This window comes from Scyliorhinus canicula, chromosome 18 (genome assembly GCF_902713615.1).
Source record: "Scyliorhinus canicula chromosome 18, sScyCan1.1, whole genome shotgun sequence".
In the NCBI taxonomy this organism is placed as follows: Eukaryota; Metazoa; Chordata; class Chondrichthyes; order Carcharhiniformes; family Scyliorhinidae; genus Scyliorhinus; species Scyliorhinus canicula.
Window position 1 is genome coordinate 48,287,401 of NC_052163.1, and position 26,068 is coordinate 48,313,468.

The following is a 26,068-nucleotide window of genomic DNA, read 5'->3' on the forward strand; positions in this document are numbered from 1 at the left end:
CACCACCCTCTGGCTGAAGAAATTCCTCCTCATCTGTTTTAAAGGACTGTTCCTATAGTCTGAGATTGTGTCCTCTGGTTCGAGTTTTTCCTACAAGTGGAAACATCATCTCCACGTCCACTCTATCCAGGCCTCGCAGTATCCTGTAAGTTTTAATAAGATCCCCCCTCATCCTTCTAAACTCCAACGAGATAAGACCCAGAGTCCCCAGCCGTTCCTCATACGACAAGTTCTTCATTCCAGGGATCATTCTTGTGAACCTCCTCTGGACCATTTCCAAGGCCAGCACATCCTTCCTTCGATACTCGGCCCAAGACTGCTCACAATACACCAAATGGGGTCTGACCAGAGCCTTATACAGCCTCAGAAGTACCTCCCTGATCTTGTATTCTAGCCCTCTTGACGTGAATGCGAACATTGCATTTGCCTTCTTAACTGCTGACTGAACTTGTGCGTTAACCTTAAGAGAATCGTGAACAAGGACTCCCAAGCCCCTTTGTGCTTCTGATTTCCTAAGCATTTCCCCATTTAGAAAATAGTCTATGCCTCCATTCCTCCTTCCAACATGCATAATCTCACACTTTTCCACATTGCATTCCATCTGCCACTTCATTGCCCACTCTCCAAATCCTTCTGTAGCTTCCCTGCTTCCTCAATACTACCTGTCCCTACAGATCTTTGTATCAATTGCAAACTTGGAAAAAGTGCCTTCAGTTCCTTCTTCCAGATCATTAATGTATTTTGTGAAAAGTTGTGGTCCCAGCACATACCCTGTCAAGGTAGAAAATGATTGACAGCAGCTGAAGATACACTCCCTTAAAGGTGAAAGATGCATGTCATCAGTCAACAAGGTTTTGCCTGAGGGTTTGGGAAATAGATGGTACAAGAAATTATACATCATGTCCCTTGAAGAAAACGATACTGGGAATGTAGAACTTCAGTCTGTGAAGAAACCAGGGAAGCTAGGATTGTTCTAGGAAGTTTTACTGCAGCTGCACAGGGCTTTAGTGAGATCACTTTTACAGTAGTGTAGAGTATCGGTCTCCTTATTTGAAAAAATAGATACTTGCATTAGCAGTGAAGAGATCGTTCTCGATTCATTCTTAGGGTGAGGGACTTATCTTATGAAGAAAGGTTGATCAGGTTGGGCCTATACCCAATGGAGTTTAGAAGAATGACAGGTGATCGTATTGACGCATTTAAGATCCTGAGAGGGCTTGAAAGGGTACATACTGAGAGGATGTTTGTTTACAATTGCTGGAGAAACTATGGATTTCTCCCATCTGGGAACTAAGTTCCGTGGCAGTTGCGGGAACATGGAGTGTTTCCTACTGCGGAGACCAGTGGGAAAACACACCAAATCTTCCAGTCCTTACCTCATTAATTGCACGTCCTATCTGGGTGCCATATTAAAAAGACACCAACCATCACTATTGAAGAAAACCTTCTGAAAATGAAGATGGAACTCCAGAAACATTGAGGGTGGAAGGTGAGCCCTCTCCAGGACACTGAATCTGGAGGGTCCACCTGTAGATGTTACCCCACCCCCCTCCCGCCTCCCACCCACTGCTATGGTGCATCAGGGTTGCACCCTGGAGGCAGTGTTCAGGTGTGTCCCGCATCTGCATGTCATGTTGTTCCAGACATGTTTTGCATTGGTGCATTTTCCCTCTGGTGCTGCAGAGAATCAGGGTGTGCATGGTCAGGCCTTCTGGGAGAATTCAGCCAAGCCCCTGCCTGCAGATTCAATGTTGGGCCGGGGGTGGGCTGGAGAATTCGGTGCAAGGCCCCAAAATTTGGATTCACGCCTGCATGAATTTACAGCGGAATTTTTGTCTCGTTCCCGCCATGGCGGATTGGGAAACCCGCTTGACGCCAGTGTCAAACACATTTGCATCCCTCTAATGGGATACAGATGAAGGCCCGACCACCCCAATAGGTGGAGGACTATGCATCCTCAGGCCTGCCCGGCACCGGAATGAAGTGTAAAACACCCAGTTGCATAATTAAAGAGGTCACGACCAGAAGAGTATCTTCTCCTGCTGGCCTCTGCAGCAGGATACACTCCATGTTCCCACTGGCGTGAAACACTCCACGGTCTCGCTCTTGCCACGTGACTTCGTCCCCAGATGGGAGAATTTCACCCCGGAACTTGGGGACACAGTTTAAGAATACGATGTCTATCATTTAAGATGGAGATAAGGAGAAATTGTCTCTCTCAGAGGGTTATTGGAATGTGAAATAATTTTCCCCAAAAAGCATTGAAGGCTGGGTAACTGAATTTCTTCAAAGCAGTATTAGACAGATTTTGGATAGACAAAAAAGTCAGGTTATGGAGGCAGACTGCAAAGAATAGTTGCGACTGTAAAGAAATGTGGGAAAATATGTCATTTGGACCATGGAAGTCTGGCAAAACCTGAGATGTCAAATGTAAGGGGAAAATCCCACAAAGGGTTCACAGCAAGACAAGGCGGTTGAAATACAAAAGCCTGTGGCAGCTTAAACACCAGCTTGAGGCAACTCTTTTCCAGATAAAGAAACTACAGTGAATTAAGTTTTAGTAACATATGTAGGTGTAGTTACAAAGGTAACGAAGGTTTTTAGTCACAAATATAACAAGTTTATACATTATTTTACACTTAATAGTTTACACTTTTTTTAAAAAAAGTTAAAACTAACTTTAGAAGTTAAAACCTTTTAGCAGGTAGTCAAATAAGATTTATGTCCCAATTAGGTAACAATAAAGTGCATGTGTGAAATACTGACGCCAGTTGAATGCAGAGATTCAGAGGGAACTGCTTCACTGAACACAAGTTATCATCAAATATTGGGGCTGGGAAGATAAGACTAGGATTTTGCATCAGAACATTTGCTGGTGAGGCAGGAACCAAATTTATTACCTGTCAACCAAATTTATTACCAGTCAAGCAAGATCAGATAGCACAAAGACTAAATGCAATTAGGGTCCAGTAACTAAAGGTTGTATTGGACATAAGTAGGAACAAATGTAAAAAGAAGTCACTTGTCAGCACAAGAAAGTTACTTTCAATAATGTCATGTAATCACTTGGGCTGCTAGAAGGGCAATATAAACCCTAAATCATTAGCAGCCAGAGTCAGCTCTCATAGCTGCCTTCGGTTATGGGAAGGACTGAACATGGAAAACCGAACAGAACAGCGAATCCATCAGGAGAAAACCAAAAGATAAAGAAGAGAGATTATCAAGGTAGACCAGGAAGGTCTAATCAACCGACCAGGAGTATCCACAAGCAAGATCTTTTTTACTTTTCTGTAAAGACAGTAATTTTATCATTTTAAAGAAAAAATAAATAAAATAACTTAAAAGTCGATAACCTGAAACAGTGTTTATTACATAGTTTACATTACTTACTTAGCAATGCGGGACCCAGGGTCAAAGCTACTAAGTGGAAATAGGCAGAATCTTCTATGAAGATATAGGTTATACCAGGAGATAACTTGAAACACTAGTTTGACCCGAATAGCACCTACTTAAGTCTGCACAGGAGTCAGGGAATGAAAATCCCTGTTCACCATTTAGAATATCTTGACCCTTTTTGGTACGGGGGGAAATTCGAAGAATAGTGGTGGTTTTTACTTCAAGACACAACCAGATCAGCCATCATCTTATTGAATGGCGAAGCAAGCCCGAAGAGCTGAATGGACTATTTATTTTCCCAAGTCCTATGCTCCCCTTGGACAGAGGTGGTTAAGGGAAGATTTAATGGAGCTGCTTAAAATTAAGAAGAGTTTTAACACGATATGTTAAGCAGAAACTGATTCCAATGATTGAAATGTTCAGGATCCAAAGGGCACAGATTTAGGTTAATGAACAAAAGCGCCAGAAAGAACATTAATCTTTTTTTTTATACAACAAGTTCTTATCGGGATTGCACTGCCTCAATCATGACATTCAAAAGGTAACTGGAAAGCTATTTCAAGGGTTGAGACATTATCTTTGAAAATGCAGAATATGGGACATATTTCAATATCTAGTTGTCAAATGTAGCACAATAACTTAGTACACATGCTTTTGCACCTCCCTTGGTGCCTTCCCTGAGGCACATCTTGCATATCACGTAGATTTCACATTACGCTTACAGGAGAAATTGTTTACCTGAATACTGGACTATCTTAAGTTATGGTATATGTGTCATGAGTTAATAATACCCTGCAGTGGGCATTATTTTTCAAGTGACATTTAAGTACTAAATTTAAATAACATCAAACAATTCATTGAACTCGTGAAAGTCTTAGTCTCTGTTTATTAAAAAATGCCGCATACCATCAGTGTTTAACATGAAATATTAATAGTCATTGAGCTGGTCACAGATGGACTATAGTCTATGTCTATTGACAATCAGATTCAGATCTCTACTGTTACGATCCCAGTTGGTTTTACCACTGGATGGAAAGGTCCCAGAATGGAACCCTGGCTCGAAAGACTAACGTTCACTGTGTTTTAGAAAACGTTGAGGAACAGTCACCGGACTGCCAACAAGAAAAAAAACATTTATTAAACATGAAAATTTTGACTACAACACAATACACCTTCACTCCCCCCACCCCCTTATCTTCGCAAATGTACACAGATTACACAATATATCCTGTGGCATAATGTTCTCAAATAATCACACACAGTCCTTGTAACCCAACTGTGGTCAGACAAAACGCCACACTGAAATCTAGTGGCAGACAAAACTCAATCGATCGTCTCCTCATATTCCCCCTGGATGAGTGCCACATGAGTAGGTCCAAATCCCATTCTTAAAATCTTCTTTCAAATAATGCTTCTCCTTGGCGGTTTTAGCAAAGCCCCACCCCCAAGTTTTCCAACTATCCTTTCAAATAAAGCTTACTCTCAGCTGTATTAGCATGGATCTACCTTCAGGTTTTCCAACTCTCCTTTCAGTATTACTTTCCTGCTTGTAGCAGAGCCAAGAACTGTTCACTTTCTAGCTTCAACTGCTATGAATTCAGTTAAAACTAAAGACAAAACTTTTTTTTTGGAAAGTGCCCCCTCATTGCAAAGCAACAACTCATTCTTTCTCCACGCTGATGTTTACTTTTCCCATCGTAAACTCTCTTTCAGCAAAAGAGAAACACAGTTTAAACTAATACCTAAAACCCCCCATACATACAAACACCTTTGTCTTTCCTGAATCTAATTAGAATTGGGCCCTGTCAGACACAAAAACACTAAATTTAACCACTTAAAACAACCTCTCTTTCTTTACACTATTTATTGTGCGGGTGAAGTCATTTTATACCATATGAAATGAAACATCTGACTCATTCACTACCAGCTAATATGTTTTTGGTGGTGGTGGTTGAGGGAACCATGTTGGACAATCTATCACCGAACCACAATTGGAATGCCAATCTGGATTGTGTGAATAAGTCTAATTAATTTTCTAATTCTGGAGCAAGTATGCCAAACTACATCCTTGCTCCTCATTTAATAGTCACACTTTATCGAAGTTGGAAATGTAGGAATAAAGCAAACAGACGTAAAATCAACCTGCGGCACTTTTGCATGTCAAGGAAGGGTCCAAGTGATCACCTGAGTGTTCTACTGGCGGGTATATGGACACCAAAAGAGGGAAGAGGAAAGAGAAAATAAATCAGGTTAAAGTGAAAGGGGAAACATAAAGGTACATATTTTCTTACCACCACATAATATTCATGGCCTTGTTAGACAGATTTTTGATTGGTGTGAGAGTTAAGGACAGCATACAGGCAGGAAAATGGATTTGACGCCACAATCCAAGTTGGCTTCATGGGTCAAATGGCCTATCCCAGCACTTATTCCTAATGTTAATATCATTGCAATATTTTACACAGAAAAATAAATATCCTAGAACATTCAACATTTAAATTTATCAAATTAAAACATGATCAAGTATTTACCAGAGCCTGAAGCATTCCATCTATCACAATCATGCCTTCCATTGTCTGACCAGCTTTGGATAGTGAAGTCAGCACCCAATCCAAGAAATCTGGCAATCTTTTCTGTTTAACATCTGGGCGAGTTACAAACCTGTTCAGAACAAAATAAACTCAATTAATATTTCTGAAAGTAAAAATGTATGTTTAATGACTTAAACCTTTAGTTGTATCTAAAAGATTAACTGATAACAAATCTTAAGATCATGACATCCAATTTTATATTACGTGACAAGTCAAAGAGACAAAGGAGTGTGAATTCCACAAGAGTCGACATAGCTCACGAGAGCTAGAAATATTCAAACATTATATAACAAGCTTATATACAGGTAAAGTACTTCAGTCAAACTTTGGCAATTAATACAAACAGGTTAGGTTAGACAGAAGGAGAAATATCCTTCCATGTGCGATGATCTTTTTTTTAATTTAAAGTACCCAATTCCCTTTTTTTTCCAATTAAGGGTCAATTTAGCATGGCCAATCTATCTATCCTGCACATCTTTGGGTTGTGGGGAAACATGGGGAGAAAGTGCATACTCCATATGGACAATGACCTGGAGCCGGGATCAAGCCCGGGTCCTCGGCGCTGTGAGGCAGCAGTGCCGCCAGGCCATATACTATAATCTGTATTAGTCATAAAGCTTTCTTCTCTGTAAAATACTTGAATTTATATAGCACTTTCCATCATTGCATGACCTCTCAAAGCACTTTACGGCCAAAAACAACTTAGTCACTGTTAAAATATGAGAAATGCTACAGCCAATTCATGAACAGCAGACTCCCACAAGCAGCATGTGGTAAAGACCGGATAATTGAGTTTTGTGCTGTTGATTGAGGCCAGATCACTGGGGATAGTTTCCAGCTCTTCTTCGTAATGGTACCATGTCATGTTTCACATCCACTAAATAAGTGGGACAGGATCAGTTTAATGCTTCATCTGAAAGACAGCCCCACCTACAGTACAACACTCCCTCAATACTGCACTGAGTGCTCAGTCTGGAGTGGGACTCAAACCCACAATCTTCTGACTCAGAGGCAGATGTGCTCCCAACTGAGGCACAATTCACATATAAGGAATAAGGAATAGATAGCCTCTATTCAGTCCGTCTCCCCCTGTAGCTGATAAATTTCACTACTTACAAAATCTGTAACAGTGTTTGCTGTGCTGGTACATTAAATTTGGTTCAGCTTTATTTTCAGTAGGAGGATTAAAGACATACAGTAAAACATTTTGTCTTCTGGAGTTCTCTGCCTGACGGCAAGATCTTGGTGATTATTTGTCGTCAAGTGCCATCAATTTTTACGATAGGTAGGGTGAGGAGGTTGTCTACCTCAACTGGAACTGGGATCAAGGACCATGCTGTTGATGCTAAACTGGTCCAGATGCTAGCAGTCGAGTGAACTGAGCTACCCCGACCTCAATAAAACATTTATAAACAAGGTGAAAGGTTAAGCAATATTTTTCCAGGAGATCCGTAACCTTAAAATTCATGTCTTTAATAGCAACGAAGGAATGACAAAGATGCATTGCTGTCGAACTGATACCTAAGTTGCGCAATATGTATTGTTCACATTGCCATCAGGAATGAGGCAGAAAAGTAATTATGAAACCTGTACACTATTCAGTTCGAACTGGCTTAACCAAAAGAGGCCAACGCCCACAGAAGTGAGTGTTGTTACACTTTAACATGCCTGGAAATTAATACCATATAGCAGAATTTTACTCCATTTGTTTGTTATCACCTACAGGCCCATAACACATACATTCACCAATAAGGATGCCAGATCAATTATATTGGCATGTCAATGAAAGATTGGATATAATGTTTATCTGTTGTCAATATCTTTTCCCACTAGATGGTGCTGCATAGTTATTACTGCACGGCTAAATCTACCAGGACTGATTTTTTCTGTATAAATTTAGAGTGCCCAATTCATTTTTTCCAATTAAGGGGCAATTTAGTGTGGCCAATCCACCTACCCTGCACATCTTTGGGTTGTGGGAGTGAAACCCACGCAACCATGGGGAGAATGTGCAAACTCCACGCGGACAGTGACCCAGAGCCGGGTTTGAACCTGGGACCCCAGCGCCTTGAGGCAGCAGTGCTAACCACTGCCCCACCGTGCTGCCTGATTTTAACCATGACGGTTTGACCTTTGAAACTTCGAAAAATTCTCCCTTTGAAACTTCGAAAAATTCTCCCGAAAAGGGGGCCAACAAATACACGGTGTATAAACAAAGCCGTGCAGCAACAAGGAATGTAAATACTCAAACGTGCCTCCATTGGGAGACACTGAAACACCGTATACCTCTATGTCTGAAGATGCTCTACTCTTTGTGGAGGGGGTTATTTTTAATATTTCATTTGATAAATCCAGTTCGTTCTGGTGCCTTGCAAAAGGCATTTGTGCCCAAAGAGAATAATCACTTCCCGCCAGTCTAAAAGAAATTCAAATTGTACCGAGCATATGATAATTTCTATTGAAAAAGTTCAAGCTTTTCCGTTATGTTCTACCAATCGAAAAAACATAGGAATCCATTGATCCATATTTGACTAGTTGATGCACATGTAACTCCATAAAAACTTATATTCTTGCTTGCAAATCAATCAAAATTGTGCACATTCAGATAATAACTATTCAGTTATTAACACAACTCCAAGACTCTTTTTAGAAGTGCACACAATTCCAATTGCCCTGTGTAGGCGCTTTTACCGTCCACCAGTGTCCCTGCCTCGGAATTCAGCAAACAACCACATCCCAACAAAACTAGTGCAGATCACAGCAGTCCCCAGAACCAATGTGATCAAATGTACGCACGCCAACCACAGAGCTTTTTCCATTGGATGATTTTACTGTTCACATGAAAATGCAAGAAAAATGTTAATGGCCAGGACAAAAAAAATTAACATGCTTTTTATTGTAAATTCCAAACATTGCGTCAATAAATGATTTGCTTTAAAGTTATAAATCATCTTTTGTCATACAACGTAGAGCTCGGTGGATGGAAAATTAACCTTTCAATCACATAAAAGCCCATGACAAATACTCACAACCCTGAATAATTGACTGGTGCAAACTAAGAGAGGCTTTCAGAAATAAAATCATACCTGGTAGCAATGTAAGCAATCAATGATATATCGTCCACATGATTTTTCTCCTCCCTGGACTCATCAGCAGCATCTGAACTTTTTTCCTCCTCCCTGCCCAAACCACAATGCTGCGTGAAGTTGTGCTGTTCTGCACAACACACCCATTCTCAACACCCTGGTGATGCCTACTGATAGGCCCCTTGAGATCTGTCTCGAAACTTGAAATATGTCTTCAGCATGTTGACAGCGTTTGCAATTATTCATCAGGTGGTCAAATGGCCTTCACTGTAGCACTATTTTGTTTCAATGGTTGAGTTTCTGATTGAATGTCATCAGCAAAACCTGAAGTAGGTGTCCAATGTCTCCGAGCAACCACCCCTCAAGTCTGCCAGGTCAAAAGACATCAAGCAGCAAAAAAAACATCATGATGCTACCAATATTCTGGGGTTTATCACTGATGAGAAACAGAGCTGGACTAGCCACATACATACTGTGGCTACAAGGGCAGGTCAAAGTCTGGGAATTCCACAGAGAATTACCCACCCAATCACATCCCAAAACCTATCCATCATCTACACAGCACAAGTGAGGAGTGTAATGAAATACTTTCCATTTGACTGGGTGAGTGCAGCTCCCAAGAAGCGTGATACCATCCAGGACAAAGCAGCCCACTTGACTAACACCCCATCCATCACTTCCAACATTCACTCCGTCCACCACTGATGCACTGTAGCAACTCGCTAAGGCTCTGTCGACAGCACCTGCCAAATACACAACCTCTACCACATAGAAGGACAAAGGCAGCAGATGCATTGGAACATTGTACAGGTCCATCCTGTTGAATCTCTATTTCCCCTTTCCTTCCTTTTGCTGTTATCTTTTTGATCCATGGATGCTTAATGGACATGTGTCTTTAAGTCAAGCAGCAGAGAGAATGAGGAATCCAGAAGTGACAACAGAGAACAGTCTGCTAGCTTTGGACAAAAAAACTCAGACTTTTCAGCAACAGAGAGATGAGATGGGACTCAGCTTGGTTGGCTGGCAGCCAATGAATTGGTCAAAAGGCCGTATTCTGCACGCAACAGCTAATCCTGCCTGAGGTGAATGATTTCCAGAGACCTAAGGAAAGCAGAATGGGGTCCAGGCAATATCCTCTGCCAACTCTCCAGTGTAATCACAACCTGCCTGTTGTGAGGCAACCAGGACTGCACACATATTTCAGCTGTGGCCTAACCAAGATTTTGTACAGCTCCAACATAATCTCCCTGCTCTTACAATCATTGCCATGACTGATAAAGGCATGCGTCCAGTATGCCTTAACTACCCTAATAGCCTGTCCTGCCACTTTCAGGGATCCGTCGAGGGGCACTCCAAGATCCCTCTATTCCTATGAGCTTCTTAGCGTCCTGCCATTCATTAACTTACTCCCTTGTCTTGTTACTTCTTTGAAAGTGCATCCACCATATAGTTTTCAGGGTTCCATCTACCACTGATCTGCCCATCTAAGCAGCCCATCTATATCTTCCTGCAACCCAAGACCTTCTTCCTCACTATTAACTATCCTGCCAATCTGTGTGACATCCACAAACTTATTTATCGTGCCCTTTCATCCACAACTTACTTATCACACCTTTCCACCTCCCCCGCACAATCTCAGCTATATTGCGAGCAATAAGGGACCCAGCACTGATCCCTGTAGTACGCCACTGGACACCGGCCTCCAGTCACACAAATAGTTTCCTCGTACAACCACCCTCTCTCCTACCACTAAGCCAGTTTTGGATCCAACTTGTCAAGTTACCCTGGATCCCATATGCCTTCTCTATCAGTCTCCCATGTGGGCCTTGTCAAAGGCTTTGCTGAAATCAATATTAATTACAGCAACTGTACTACCCCCATCTACAAATCCAATCATCTCCTTGAAAAAGTAAATTGTTTGTCTCACCTGAGTCCCTGACAGAGTGGAGATTAATTCTCTTCAATAGTTTCCCCTCGGAGACTTACTGGTCTGAAATTCCCTGGTTTATCTCTACCATCGTTCTTGAAAAGTGGAACCGTATTTGCTGTCCTCTACTCCTCTGTCCTCTTCCCGTGGCCACAGAGGAATTAAAATTTGGGTCAGAGCCCCTTTTACTTCCTCCCTTGCCTCTCACAGAAGCCTGGGATACAAGTCATCTTCATCAGGGGATTTGTCCACTTTTCAGCCTGCAAAAACCTCCAATACCTCTTCACTCCCCATGTCAAACTGTTCAAGAACCTCACACCAAATTCTGTACCAACATCTTCCTTCTACCGAGTGACGACAGATGCAAAGTATTCATTTCACACCCTACCAATGTTCTCCGGCTCCACACACAGGTCCCTAATGGGCCCTACTTTTTTACTGGTTATCGTCTTCCCCTTAATATACTTAGAGAATATCCTGGGATTCTCCCTAACCTTACCAGTCATGTCCCCTCTTTGCTCTCCTCTAATTGCTTTAAGTTTCTCCATGTTTTTTCTGTACTCCACTAAGGCCTCTGCTCCCTTTGTACAATGATGTGGAGATGCCGGCGTTGGACTGGGGTGAGCACAGTAAGAAGTCTTACAACACCAGGTTAAAGTCCAACAGGTTTGTTTCAAACACGAGCTTTCACGTTGGAAAAGTTGAAATCCCCCAATATCTCCTATTGTTATTATTTTAACACATCTCAGTGAGTTGTCGACATATTTACACCTCTATTGCCTGCTGATTATTTAGGGGCCTCTAATACTCTCCCAGCAATATGATTGCCCCTCTGTTATTCTTATGCTCTTCCCACAAAGCTTTATTTTAAGACCCTTCCAAGATTTTGTCGATCTTTTTTCAAATAAATTTAGAGAACCTAATTTTTTTTCCAATTAAGGGGCAATTTAGCATGACCACTCCACCTAACCTGCACATCTTTGGACACAGACACAGGAAGAATGTGCAAACCCCACACAATGACCCGGGGTCAGGATCAAACCTGGGTCCTCAGCACCTTAGCCAGCAGTGCTAACCGCTGCATCACCGTGCCACCCGATATCGTTGATCCTTATTGCAGTAACTGATTCCTTACTTAATAATGTGACAGCACCTTCGCTTTTACACCCTCCCCTGTCCTGCCTGAAGATCCGACATCCCGGAATGTTGACTTTGTTTGATTTGTCATACATACAGAAGTACAATGAAAAGTATTTTTCTGCAGCCAAGAGAACATACACAGTACGTATATAGTAGACAAAAAAGAATAACCGACAGAGTACATTGGTAAATGGTACATTTAGGGGCAGCACGGTAGCATGGTGGTTAGCATAAATGCTTCACAGCTCCAGGGTCCCAGGTTCGATTCCCGGCTGGGTCACGGTCTGTGTGGAGTCTGCACGTCCTCCCGTGTGTGCGTGGGTTTCCTCCGGGTGCTCCGGTTTCCTCCCACAGTCCAAAGATGTGCGGGTTAGGTGGATTGGCCATGCTAAATTGCCCGTAGTGTAATAGTAAGGTTAAGGGGGGGTTGTTGGATTACGGGTATAGGGTGGATACATGGGTTTGAGTAGAGTGATCATTGCTCGGCACAACATCGAGGGCCGAAGAGCCTGTTCTGTGCTGTACTGTTCTATGTTCTATGACAAAAAGTGATTGGTTATAGTGTGGAACAAGGGCCAAACAAAGCAAATACATGAGCAAGAGCAGCATAGGGTGTTATGAATCGTGTTTTTACAGGGATCCGAGGGAGAGTCGTTGAGGATTTTAGTAGTTGTGGGGAAGAAGCTGTTCCTATGTCTGGATGTGCGGGTCTTCAGACTTCTGTACCTTCTGCCTGATGGAAGGGTCTGGAAGAAGACAAAGCCTGGGTGGGAGGGATCTCTGATAATGCTGTCTGCCTTCTTGAGGCAGCGGGACGTGTATACAGAATCAATGTGGGGGTGGCAAGCTTGTGTGATTGTTGGGCTGAGTTCACCACACTCTGCATTTTCTTGTGATCTTGGGCTGAGCAGTTGCAATGCCAAGCTGTGATGCAGATGGATAGGATGCTTCTCTATGGCACATCTGTGGAAGTTTGTGACAGTCGATGCAGACATGCTGAATTTCTTTAGCTTCCATGGGAAGTAGAGACATTGTTGGGCTTCCTTGATTGTTGCATCAATGTGAGTGGGGGGGGGGGGGGGGGGGGGGTCCTACTATACTTCTTGAAGTCGATGATCAGTTTCTTGGTCTTTCCGACATTTAGAGAGAGGTTGTCTTCGAGTTACAAGTCCTACCTCTCCCTCAACCACATCTCTCTTATGGCAGCAATATCACAATTTCACATGTAAATCCATGCCCTTAACTCATCAGTCTTAATGCTCCTAGCATTAAAGTAGACGCCAACCAGCTTTGCGTTACTCGCTTGAAACTCAACATGCAGAACCCCCTCCGTCTTGGTACCTTTACTATAATGTGCTGTATCCCTTTTGTACTCACATTCTGTGTCCCCCTCCCCCTAACAAACTTGTTTAAACTCTTCCTAAACAGCACTAGCTAACCCACCAACAAGGATGTGGGTCCTATTCTAGTTCAGGTGCAGACCGTGCTGCTTGTACATGTCCCACCTTCCCCAGAAACGGTCTCAGCGATCCAGGAATCTAAAACCCTACCTCTTGGTTCAACTCAAGCCATGCTTTATCCACCCTATTTTCCTATTTCTGTACTCACTAACAGATGGGAGTAATCCAGGGGTTACAACCTTTGAGGTCCTGCCTTTTAATCTGCTGCCAAGCTCCCTGAATTCTTGATGCAAGACCTCATCCTTCATTCCACCAATATCATTGGTACCAAAGTGTACCAAGACCTCGGACTTATCACACTCCCCCTTTAGGTTGCCCTGCAGCTGTTCAGTGACATCCCTGACCCTAGGGAGGCAACTCACCATCTTGGAGTCACATCTGTGGCTAAGAAAACGTCTGTCTGTTCCCCTAACCAATGAATCCCCTATCACTCCTCCTTCCGCCCTTGTGTACAGTCAGGCTGCTTGCGGTGCCAGAAGCTTGGCTCCTACTGCACTCCCTCTAGGATCCAGTATCCTCATCGGCTTCCAGAATGAAAAGCCGTTTTGAGAGTGGGACCCCAGGACTAGCTATCTGTTTCTCTTGGACTGTTGCCTGGTAGTCACCCTTCTTTCCTCCCATTCCTTGAGCTGCAGTGTGACCTCCTCTCAAGCCTTGCTGATGTACTACAGTTTCACCAGCTGCCACTTGACTTCTGAAAAACAGCTCACTTTCTGCAGTCAGGAGCACTTCCTGCACATGTGGTCATCCAGGATGCCGATAAGGTCCATAACTTCCCACATATGATAGGTCACACATTCCACTCAACTGACCTCACCAAACTTAAACGCACTTTGTTTTACTTGCTAACTTTTCGAATTACTTAAAAGATACTCCTCTTAACTTGTCCAATTCTACTTCGGCCTACTTATCCTTGTATTACTTATTATAATTATTTACAAAAGGCGGAGATCTGTGACCACCTGCCAGCTCTCCGGAAACACTTCTATTTGGATGCACCACAAAAACACAGCATCTGACCGTATACCAAGTTTCATGGGTAATACCTCCTGCAAGATGCTGCTGCCCTGGTACAGATTTCTAAACAGTAGCCCCCGTCGTGGTCAGATTGGCCAATTAAAACTGCACTGCCAACCAAGGACTGAAGCGTCAGATTGACCCTAATCTGTTTGGGAAAACCTCCGAAATGTAGAAAATAACTTTTCAGCATAAACACTGTAAACCAACACTTACCCACTATCAGATAACTAAAATGCATTTGTTGTGATATTTCCTTCAGAATGATTTAGCCCCCTCAATTGCTACTGTGTTTGTGCTTTGCCTTCACTGGTGAATTTCAAGAAGCCAGAAAGCTATGAATGCATGCTAACATTTAAATGTCAGATGAAATATTGTACTAATTGAGCAATTAGCAGGTGCTAATAGGCACCACACACACACACATTCAATTTTCCCGCTTTCAGTGCAACGTTTTCTAGCTGCAGAAATTATTTGCATTTTTAATTTAGAAGTTGATTCACGCAAAAAAAAAAGGAACAGTCTACAAATTTTTTTTTAAAAACTGCACACGATAACCATCAACACCCGAGAGATGAGATAGGCTAACTTGCAGATACAGCCATGTCTCTCTCGAACAAAAATGTGTCTACGATATGGCGGCAGAACCCACCTTCCCATTCTGGGGAAGTAAATCTAGATAACCACTTCTACAATATACCATTAAGCTCACTATGCCTATAGAGACTGGCACCCAATATCAAATAGAAAAGAGGGGCGTTTGGTACATGATGGCCATTTACACAAACAATAACACCACTATCTCATTGATCATCATAGAATTTACAGTGCAGAAGGAGACCATTTGACCCATCGAGCCTGCACCGGCCCTTGGAAAGAGCACCCTACCCATGCCCTTGCCTCCACCCTATCCTGTAACCCATTAACACCACCTAACCTTTTGGGCACTAAGGGGCAATTTAGCACGGTCAATCCTCCTAACCTGCACATTTTTGGACAGCGGGAGGAAACTGGAGGACCCAGAGGAAACCCACGCAGACACGGGGAGAAAGTGCAAAATCCACACAGACAGTCACCCGAGGCGGAATTGAACCTGGGACGCTGGTGCTGAAGCAGCAGTGCTAGCCACTGTGCCACCCCAAGCCCATGCCTCTACCCTATCTCTGTGATGTAAAAACAATTTAACGATCAAGTCGCACAAAACTATTTCCCATGAGGAAATGGTTATAATCAGTTTAAAATCTGCAAAATCAAAAAGCAAAACATTGCAGGTGCTGGAAATAAAAACGGAAGATCACAAGAAATAGGAGGAGTAGGCCATTTGGCCCCTTGAGCCTGTTCTGTCATTCAATGAGATCATGGCTGATCTGATCGTGGCCTTAGCTGCATGTTCTGCCTGCCCCTCAATCTGAAATAAAAACAGACGCTGCTGGAAATACTCAGCAATTCTGGCAATGTGTGTGAATGGAGAAACAGAGCTCATGTTTTAGATCGAGCCCTTTCATCAGAACTGAGAAAAGTAAGAAATGCAAAATTGAAAACATCTGTAAGCCCCTGAATAATAGGATGAGGATGAAGATGAAGATGAAGATGAAGATGAAGATGAAGATGAAGAAATTAGGAATTTGTACTGTGTCATTAATTTCTGGATGTCAAGTGTTTGATGAAGAATTCAAATACCTTCAGCAACTGCAAGCATACTAGATTTCACATGCTAAACTAGCTCCTGTTGCGTACTTTGCACTCCTTCAGAATATTGGAAGCGAGAGACTGAAGAGGTTTGGCAAAACACTATCTTTCCATCTTATTGGTGTTCAGGTAATGTGTTGAGATTCAACTCACATGATTATTATAACATAACTACTATTAATCATCTAAAACATATATACATTACAATGTAATTTTCTTCCCATTCCTTCTGTTCCCTTATTCTACAGCCCTTTCAGACAAGCTATCCTTTCTGTAACAGAACACAAGGTGGCGACTTGTAAGCCCAGCACCATTGACACTATCAAATTGTCAAGGCACAAGAGGAAGAAATGACTTCTGCAATTCCACATTCTACCACTGTGTGGCAGATCTCACCAGTCCACATAATTTACACCATCACGTCCTAAACCGTGCCTTCGATATAATTCCAACATTTGTCTTATACCTAAGATCTGTCAGGAAATATAACGAATCTTCAAAACTTTGTTGCAACGTTATATAGTAAATTAAAAATACAAAGTTTCTGAAAACTAACGGCCATTAGGGTGACGATTGTCACATTAAATTGGTTAGATTATTAAGTCCTAAATTAAAGTGAAACTTATGGAAAGGGGCAGGGGCAAGTGTCAGATTTCACAAAGCCACCATTGGAAAACAAACAATAAACACATTTAAATCCTTCCGAGTGGTCCATAAATTTAAAAAAGGTTTAATAGTGGGCTTCTTAGTTGCAGTGTGCATTCCTTTGCACCTTAGCCACATATTCCTCCTCCACATCTTCTCTACATGTATGAGAATGCCGAATGGTCACCAGCGCATTAGCCCAAATACTGCCTCGTTATCAGGACTGTCACTGAAAACCCTTGACAATATATAAGTCAGTGGAATACTGTGGATCTTCTTCGAGCTTTTCGGCAAATTTAATGCCATTGTTGGCCCTTGATCAGGATGTTTTGGTACTGTTTCAGTCACAGAAAGCCACACACCCTTTTTACTGCAACAGGAGGAAGAATCCATATACATAACAGAATGGAGATGGTAAACCTGTTCATAATGATATTCCACATATTTTATGGAATAGAGAAATGAGTAAGTAACCCCCATCTCCTGTCACACCAGCATCCACTGGTGAAAATTAAAGTTAAGTGCAAGGTGATGTGATAGGATTTCATCTGAATATGCCAGCTTTCTCACTCAACGAGTAGGAAAACAAAGAACAAACATAAATTTTGCAAACCAACATAGCAACTAAAAAAATATTGCCGAAAAGATAAATAGTTTGTCGAAGCTGCTGCCTTGCATTCCTCAGAATAAAATGCTCCTCAGAACAGCCAAGTTACAAATGATTAGGTCAAGTTTAAACTACAGGAGAAAAGGAATGCTGATTGGTTGGCAAGCAACTCTGATTGGCTGAGGCATTGCCATGGAGAAAGCATTAGCGAAATATTGGTTCCCCAACCTCTGCAGGTTGTGTTTGCTGTTTGCTCCTACTGGTGGCTGCAATTGTCTGGAGGCTGCTGTAGCTGTTTGTATCCTTTTCTGTAGCAGAAAGAAGGACAATTTTTTCTAAGATACCTGGGTCCTGGAACATCAGGCTCAAGTGGAAGTACGAGTCCAGAAGGCAATCCGGTTTGAAGCAAGAAGACACTGCGGGACCTGATGTGCCACATTGATTTAAATGGGCTACCTGCTGACACATTTGCAGATTACTGATGCTTTTGCTGCTGATGTGTGAGTGCTGCATACAATCGGCATGTCACCGTGGGTTAAACACACTGGAAGTCACGGATGTTTAACTGCACCTTGAGCACCAGTGGAACATCTGGATGCCAGAATTTGATTCCGATGAGATTGGGCCGTGTGTGAGAGCCTGCACAGCTGCGACTCCTGGACGGGGAATGACACTGATACATGGAACAAGTAACATATTGATGGACAGATCATTTCTACAACAAAGTTCTCGACATGATAACACATTCTTGGGCTTATCCTCTGTTCCTGTTGAGGAATCTACAAGATGTGATACTGTGTTTGGTTTTTTTTGTGTGAAAATGAGCTTTGCATTGGTACCAATATGGAATGGCGACATTTCCTTGTTGTTTAATGGTTAGTGTGATATGTGGAATATTATGTAGCTGATTTTCAAATTTTTGTTATTGTTGACTGTTTAATAAAATATTCTCAAGACTCAAGGCTTGGACATGTTCGCGGAGAATGGATCCCTGTGCATGAATGTATGTTACTTTAGAGGACTTCCGGTGATGGCAGGTGGGAGGCAGCCACGCGTTGGAGGGCTCCCATTCAGGAACGGCATTGTCGGGGATTGACGCCCGGTCCTAGGGGCAGCGAAGGCGGTGAAGGCCAGGAGAAAGCACAGGGAAGGGGTATGTCGAGGACCAGTAAAAAAAAAAAACAGCTGTGAAAACAGCTGAAAGTCCATCGAGGAGTAGCAATGTCACCGCGGGGTCACCAAGGCAAATGGAGGCTGGAGCACCAGGGGAGGCCGCATTGCTTACGGCTGAAGAAATAACTAAGGTGATGGCTGCAGAATTCGAAAGGCAGTTTACTAAATATATGGAGACAATGAGGAAGGAGATGAGGGAGGTTTTGAGTGTGTTGGTGGAGGAGGCGATTTCCCCGGTGACGACGGCGGTGGCGAGCGCAGTGGCGGAGGTGCGGAAGCAAGGGGAGGTGTTGAAGGAAGTGGAGGAGACATTATTGCAGCATGGTGATCAACTTACCTCGATGGGGAAGGAGATGCAGGTGATGGAGATTAACAAGGACCTGCGAGGAAAAATGGAAGACCTGGAAAACAGATCCAGGCGACAGAATTTGAGGATTGTGGGGCTGCCCAAAGGAGTTGAAGGGCCGACGCCGACTGAGTATTTTGCCGCGATGCTGGCGAAACTATTGGGGGAGGGGGAGGATCCCTCCCGATATGAACTGGATTGGGCTCATTGGTCGTGGAGGCCTGTACCAAAGGTGAGTGAGCCGCCAAGGGAAGTGACTCTGTGCTTCCGTAGGTACAGTGTGAAGGAGAAGGTCCTGTGCTGGGCCAAGCAGAAGCAGGTGGGCAGTGGGCTGGAGCTGGTATACGTGTATACCAGTACTTTACAGTGGAGCTGGCGAGGAGGCGGGCTGATTTCAACCGGGTGAAGAGGGCACTGTACATTAGCAAGGTGCAGTGCGGCATTGTATATCCAGTGAAGCTGACGGTGATTTATAAGCTCAAGGACTTCTATTTTGGAACGGTGGAAGCAGCGGAGGAGTTTGCGAAGGCAGAAGGACTGTGGCAGAACTGAGAAATTGAGAAATGGCCATGTGCCGATATAACCTCATTACTGTATTTTCTTTTTTTTTTATTGTTTCACTGCGTGCGGGTGTATGAGCTAAAGGGGCCGATGTATATTTTTGGACAAGGGAAGTGATGGGACTTTCCCTCGAAGTGAGGGCTCTTTGGGGTGTAGGTGGATATGTGGGGTTTGTGTGCTAAAAGGGGATTTCTGGGCTTTTCTAGGGCCGGGCAAGGGGGAAAGGGACTGGGCGGGGGCCTCCACGCTGGCCGATTTAAGCCGGCCAGTGAACGGGAGGTGGGGGGAGGGGCTGCGGCCATCGGAGCCTGGCAGAACAGGGTCCGAGTGGTCTAGCCGGGGTGGAAAGTTGGGGGGAAGGAACTACGGTTGGGGGAAGGCGTTTTACAAGAGGCAGTGGACGGGAGGAGTTGGGGAGGGGGGGGTTACAACTCTTGGGTATCATGTACGCACTCTTTCAGAGGTTGGACAGGGGGAGTTGACTCTATGGTGACCATGGGCGGTCCCGGACTCCTTTTTCTTTTTCTCCTTTGTTTTTTGTTTCCACCGTGGGAGGGTTTGTTTTATTGAATGCATATATTGACAGGTGGGCCATTGTTTGGGGTGGTGGGAGGATGGGACCGTTGTTATTGTTAAGGGGATTGATTTTGTATTTGTTACCATTTACTGTTTGTGTGTGGGGTGTAAATTTTGAAGGAAAATGTGAAAATGGAGAATTAAAACATTTATTTAAAAAAATGAATGTAAGTCAATTCTAGTAAGTGTAAATGAGCCACATTATGTGTTCGACTGGTTATCCTAAATTGGTCGTTTGTGTAGCTATTAGCATACTCAGGATTGTTCAGCAAGTGCTGCCAAATGGAGTAATCACATCTAACAGTCAGCATTTTCTTTTTTTTTTTAAAACAAAGTGTGGGCTGCTGGTTGAGTACGGTCCACGCTCTGCCTTGGAAAAAAAAAAACTGTTCCATCTCTTTGCTCAGTGTCAGACCATTGCGCACAGTGGGACGGCAACTGAGCTGGTCCAATTCTCATAAAGGCAATGAGTTCTTATATCAGTGTGATGATTCTTCAAATGTTGGCTCCTCATCATAACAAGTAATGTGCTTCCCCATTACTACACACTTAATTTTCGTAAGTTGAAAATAGAAAATTGTCATGCATTCTGAAGCACTACTAAATAGGAGTACTTGAATACACTTACTTGGATACGAGAACAGCAGCAGCATCTCTTGCTTTGTCACTGACTGTCAGGTAAGACTAGAATAAAAACAAATTTCCATCAATCATTGGAAATGTCACACAACATGCCAGAAGTAATGAATAGGAAGAAATTTCTAATCTCTGCTGTATCTGACGAGAAACACAGGGCTACAGAGATGGGTATTTTTGGTGTGAACACCGAGGAACATCATCATGAAGTTGTGAATGCAACATAGTATTAATCCTATTTTCCACACTCCAATCCTGGAAGAGTTAGAAACTGGCATCTTCGAATAATATGGAAACCGACAATCTGTGAATACCTCATAACCACTTTTTCGGTGTGAATCTTGACAGTAATGCAACAACCTAGCCAATTTACACCCAAACTCTTTTTTTCTAACCAGGTTACTAAATAGTAATCTGTTTCAATAAGAACACTGCTTGCCTTTTTGTCATAGTCAGTGGGCATAAAAGATGGCCCAACACAAGAAGCAGGAAATTCACTTGGCCAACAATCTGGCCAACCATCAACACCACCAAAGACAAATTGGTCATTCATTATTTGCTCTGTGCACAAATTTGGGTTACCTACATAATCACAACAATTAAACTATGAAGTAAATTATTGGTCTTGAAGAAGTGCAAGTAACAATGTTAATTCACAACTTGATGTTTCCCCCTATTCCTCTGGTAGCTTCTCATCATCATGCATCCAACCCTCTTCTGGCCCTTTCCTTTAAATTGTTCATCACTATCACCTCATCGGCTGCAAGTTGACATGCCACACCATATCCTTCCTTCATTAAGCTTCTACATCAAGCAGCTTATCATTTTCAATGACTTCCACCTTTACTCCAACTCAAGTAGTTATCCTCTAAATTAACCACCGTCCTGCCATCCCTCACATTACCCATTCTTCACAAAATCTCCATCCCTTTTTGTTACCCTATTTCAGATATATCCCATGACCTCATATTCTAGCAGGTCATCTTTGACATTTCCTAATCTCTCTCACAACCCACACACCCAAACATTTCTATGATACCATAACTTGTAACATCTAGTCATATAAAAGCTCACAGGAGCCTACACCTTGTGCTCAAATTCAAAAATCCCTTGCCTCTGACCTCCACACAGCAGGAATTCACTGTTTTTGACCTGCTGAACCAACATTTCAGGTCAATCCTTGGTGCCCTTCATCGCAGCGAAACTATTTACCTCCACGTCTGACCATTGTACAGTTCTAATCTTCATTCCCTCAAAGCTGAAGAGCACAAACTGGAACACATCTACCACACAGCTTTGGTATCTATTAAACAGTTCTGGCTTGACCATGTCACGCACTGTGATACTTCACTCTCCTCAGCCAAACCGTCTGGATCAACTGGAGTGCAAGGATAGTCCCGGGTGCCTTTTTCAACAACTTACTGCTCTTAAACCCCTCTCTCCTTTTCCCTCCAACATCATCCAAAGCATCAAGTGTGAGGAACTCGCTGCCTCTTCGTCCCACCCATCTCTTTGCTCCCTCTGTTAATTGAATCCCAAGCCAGATGGTGAAGTATGAAACTAGATGCAAATTATTTTCTTGATAATAGGTTTACCTATTGACTACAGCATTGCATAGGGGTCTGCATTCTATCTACTTCAGTTTCTCAGAAGATTCTCTTTGTGAGTGTGGTAGGTACTTAATTAAATAACCTTTCACTTGCGTATCTTAACAATACAATAACATAGCACAACACCTAGACCGTAGCTTCCCCACCACTCTGGTCCTGAATTAATTTCCCCCCTTTTGCAGCAACCACTCCACCCCATCAACCATTCAGCACCTTACCCTCTCCAAGCTCATCACATCTATTATGCCCACCTCCTGCACCCTGGATCCCCTTCCACTACCATGCTCTTGATGTTATTGTCAACAGTGAGAGTACAATCAATACCATGTTTCCCCAGCATCGAGTTCTTTTGAACTTTGCTTGCACAACTGCATTCCCACCAATGCAACCCCAGCCGGAACATTGAGAAATAGCTTTTCATCCCTTCTTGCACTTGTCATTTCCCAAATCCACCCTCCAAATTCAAAGATATATCCTAACCATTGACCGTGCACCCCCCCCCCCCCCCCCCCCCCCCCCCCCCCCCCCCACCCAAACATCTCCCCAACCACCTCCATGAACCACAATCTATTCCAGAGACAAATATCAGCTTGCTTTTGTACATTGAGGATATCGACCGCTCAAACACCTCTCTTGAGCCCTTAACTGTTAAACGTCTGGTGTCATCTCCAGTTCGATTAGTTTTTACTTTCTCGAGCCCCACAGTGGGCAGACCAAAGTCATCTTTTTCAACCACTGCCACACACTCAGCTCCCTGGTTGGTGATGACATTCGCCTCCTCAACCACTATCACACATTGAATCAGGCTGTTTGCAACCTCAGCCTTCTGCCATACTCCAAGGTAAGTTCAGACCACAAAAGATGCTCTCTAGCAGGAAAGTCACTTACCTTTGTCTCCACAACTGCTCACCTCTGTCCCTGTCTCAAACACTTCATCAAAACAGAAGTAGGCTATTTAGCCCCTTGAGTCACTTCAAGAATTTAATGAGATCATACGCAACCTCTGCCCCATATCCCTTAATGCCTTTGGTTAACAAAAATCTATCACTCACACACTTAAAATTACAATTGATCTGGAATAATTTGCTGTTGGCAGTTGAGAATTCCAAACCTCTACAAACCTTTGCACATAAATAAATGCACCATCTCCCAGCCAGAGGAACAGGTAGATAGAAAGAAACAATTGTTCCCTTTAATAACTTGAAACCAATAAAATCACCTCTTAATCTTCTCAAATCCAGGGAATACAATCTCACTTTGAGCGATTTTTTCCTCATAATTTAACCCTTGGAATTCAGGTATCATTCTGCAATGTCTAAAATTTTATTAGCGCCTTCATTCTCTCCAGATAGCCACTCAAATGGCTTTCTGACCTCGCATCCTCCACTGTCTACAAGCTGCAGCTTGTCCAAATCTCTGCTCCACATATCTGTCATGCACTAAGTCCCATTATCCATCACCTCAGTTCTCATCGTCTTACCGGCACCGCAACCCAAGTTTAAAATCCTTAAATGCATCCATGGCCTGTTCCTCCCCTCTGCATTTAGATTATTTACATAAAGAAGCAATAGCAGGATTTAAGCACTGACCATTGCCCTGCTCCACTCCTCCAATCCCAAACTGCACCGGAGCACTCTCGTTTCCTATCATTCAAATCCAATTTCAGGGGCAGCACGGTGGCACAGTGGTTAGCATTGCTGCCTACGGCACTGAGGACCCGGGTTCGAATCCCAGCCCTGGGTCACTGTCCGTGTGGAGTTTGCACATTCTCCCCGTGTTTGCGTGGGTTTCACCCCCACAACCCAAAGATGTGCACGGTAGGTGGATTGGCCAGGCTAAATTGCCCCTTAATTGGAAAAAATAATTGGGTACTCTAAAGTTATAAAAAAAAAAGAAAAAAAAATCCAATTTCAGATCCATTTACACATTCTGCCCATTTAAGTTTCCACTCTTCATGGCTTTGTCAATTTGTCCTACTATTTTCAACAATGTGTGTGTCTGTAGTAAAAGACAGTTCCTCGTCCATATTTAGTTTCTTGCCGAAACCCCCTCCTTCAATAATGAACCTTCCTATTGAGGTAACACATTCTTCATCCTTTTGATAGGATGGAGACCAGAAGTGCACCAATACTCTCCAAGTGTGGTCAAACAAATGTAACATTAGTTTCCTGTTTTTTAAATTCTGTTCCTCTCGAAGAGAAACCTCAGTTGCAACTTGAAACAAATATAAAACAGACAATTAAACATTGCAGAGAATCACATCACTTACCTTTGCCACATTCAAAATCCGATCCATAGTTGGTGTCCTAGATTGTTCTACCAGTGTCGAGGTGTTACCATCAAGTCGTGCCATATCGAATGGGAGTAAACAGGTCATGGATAACCACAATAAAAGTATGTAACGAGTCTCCCATGTCTGAAATACACAAAGCAAGGTACCATTACAATCTCTAAAATGCCTTGGAACATGAAAGAACACCATCCAGGAAGCTATCAGTGAATTTATGATTAATGCCAGTAAGTCGAGTGTTCATTTATTTATACCCAATTAGCTCAGGCACTTCCAAATAGACTGTATTCTGGATTAGGCTACAAACATGGGGGCTGGTTTAGCTCAGGGGGCTAGACATCTGGTTTGTGATGCAGAACAAGGCCAGCACTGCGGGTTCAATTCCCGTACCAGCTGAGAATTCCCATTGTCCCTCCGTGTACCAGAACAGGCGCCAGGATGTGACGTCTAGGGGCTTTTCACAGTAACTTCATTGCAGTGTTAATGTAAGCCTACTTGTGACAATAAATATTATTTATTTATTTTGTTTATTTAACAGTAGCACTGGTGCTTCACAGCTCCCAGGTTTGATTCCGGCTTGGATCACTCTCTGTGCGGAGTCTGCTCGGTCTCCCGGTGTCTGCGTGGGTTTCCTCCAGGTGCTCCGGTTTCCTCCCACAAGTCCCGAAAGATGTGCTGGGAGGTAATTTGAACATTCTGAATTCTCGGTGTACCCAAACAGGCTTTTCACAGTAATTTCATTGCAGTGTTAATGTAAGCCTAATTGTGACAATAAAGATTATTAAAAATTAAACTGCAATCTCTGCAATCATTCCAACACTGGGGGGAAAATCAGAAACGAACACACAAGGCCTCCAAACATGTTCATTTTCAAAGAAAACGTACAGCAGGTTCAATGAGAGGATATTGGTCAAAACCAGATGGGAGCTTTTGTCCCCCTGACTGCAACAATGGCTGAGCAATTATTATTTTTTTAGAAAATATTTTATTGAGGCATTTAGAATTTTAACATTTTAAACAGAGATCCAACACACACAAAAACCCCACAATAACAACCCAACCCCCCCCCCCCCACCCCCCCCCCAAGCCTAGACCCTAACTAACCATACATTAGATTCCCTACCGCATTCGTCACTTCCATGCCTCCCCGCCACCACTGACGGTCAATTTTCCTTGAAGGAGTCGATGAACGACTACCACCTCGGAGCAAACACCTGTAGTAAACCCCTTAAGTCGAACATAATTTTCTCTAGCCTATGAAACCCTGTCACTGACCCAAACACTTGACTGTTACGCTCTGAGTCCCTCCATCCCAACA

General features: G+C 43.1%; 1 protein-coding gene across 1 annotated transcript in view; it reads right to left on the reverse strand.

The window, feature by feature from the left end:
• tbcd (tubulin folding cofactor D) overlaps positions 1–26,068 on the reverse strand; it is a 345,114-nt gene that overhangs the window by 298,293 nt on the left and 20,753 nt on the right. The window contains exons 5-7 of the mRNA XM_038777737.1: positions 24,730–24,876; positions 20,843–20,898; positions 5,928–6,057 (exon numbers count right to left, since the gene is read on the reverse strand). Coding sequence (XP_038633665.1) covers positions 5,928–6,057; positions 20,843–20,898; positions 24,730–24,876 — 333 coding nt within the window. The remainder of the gene's footprint in view (positions 1–5,927; positions 6,058–20,842; positions 20,899–24,729; positions 24,877–26,068) is intronic.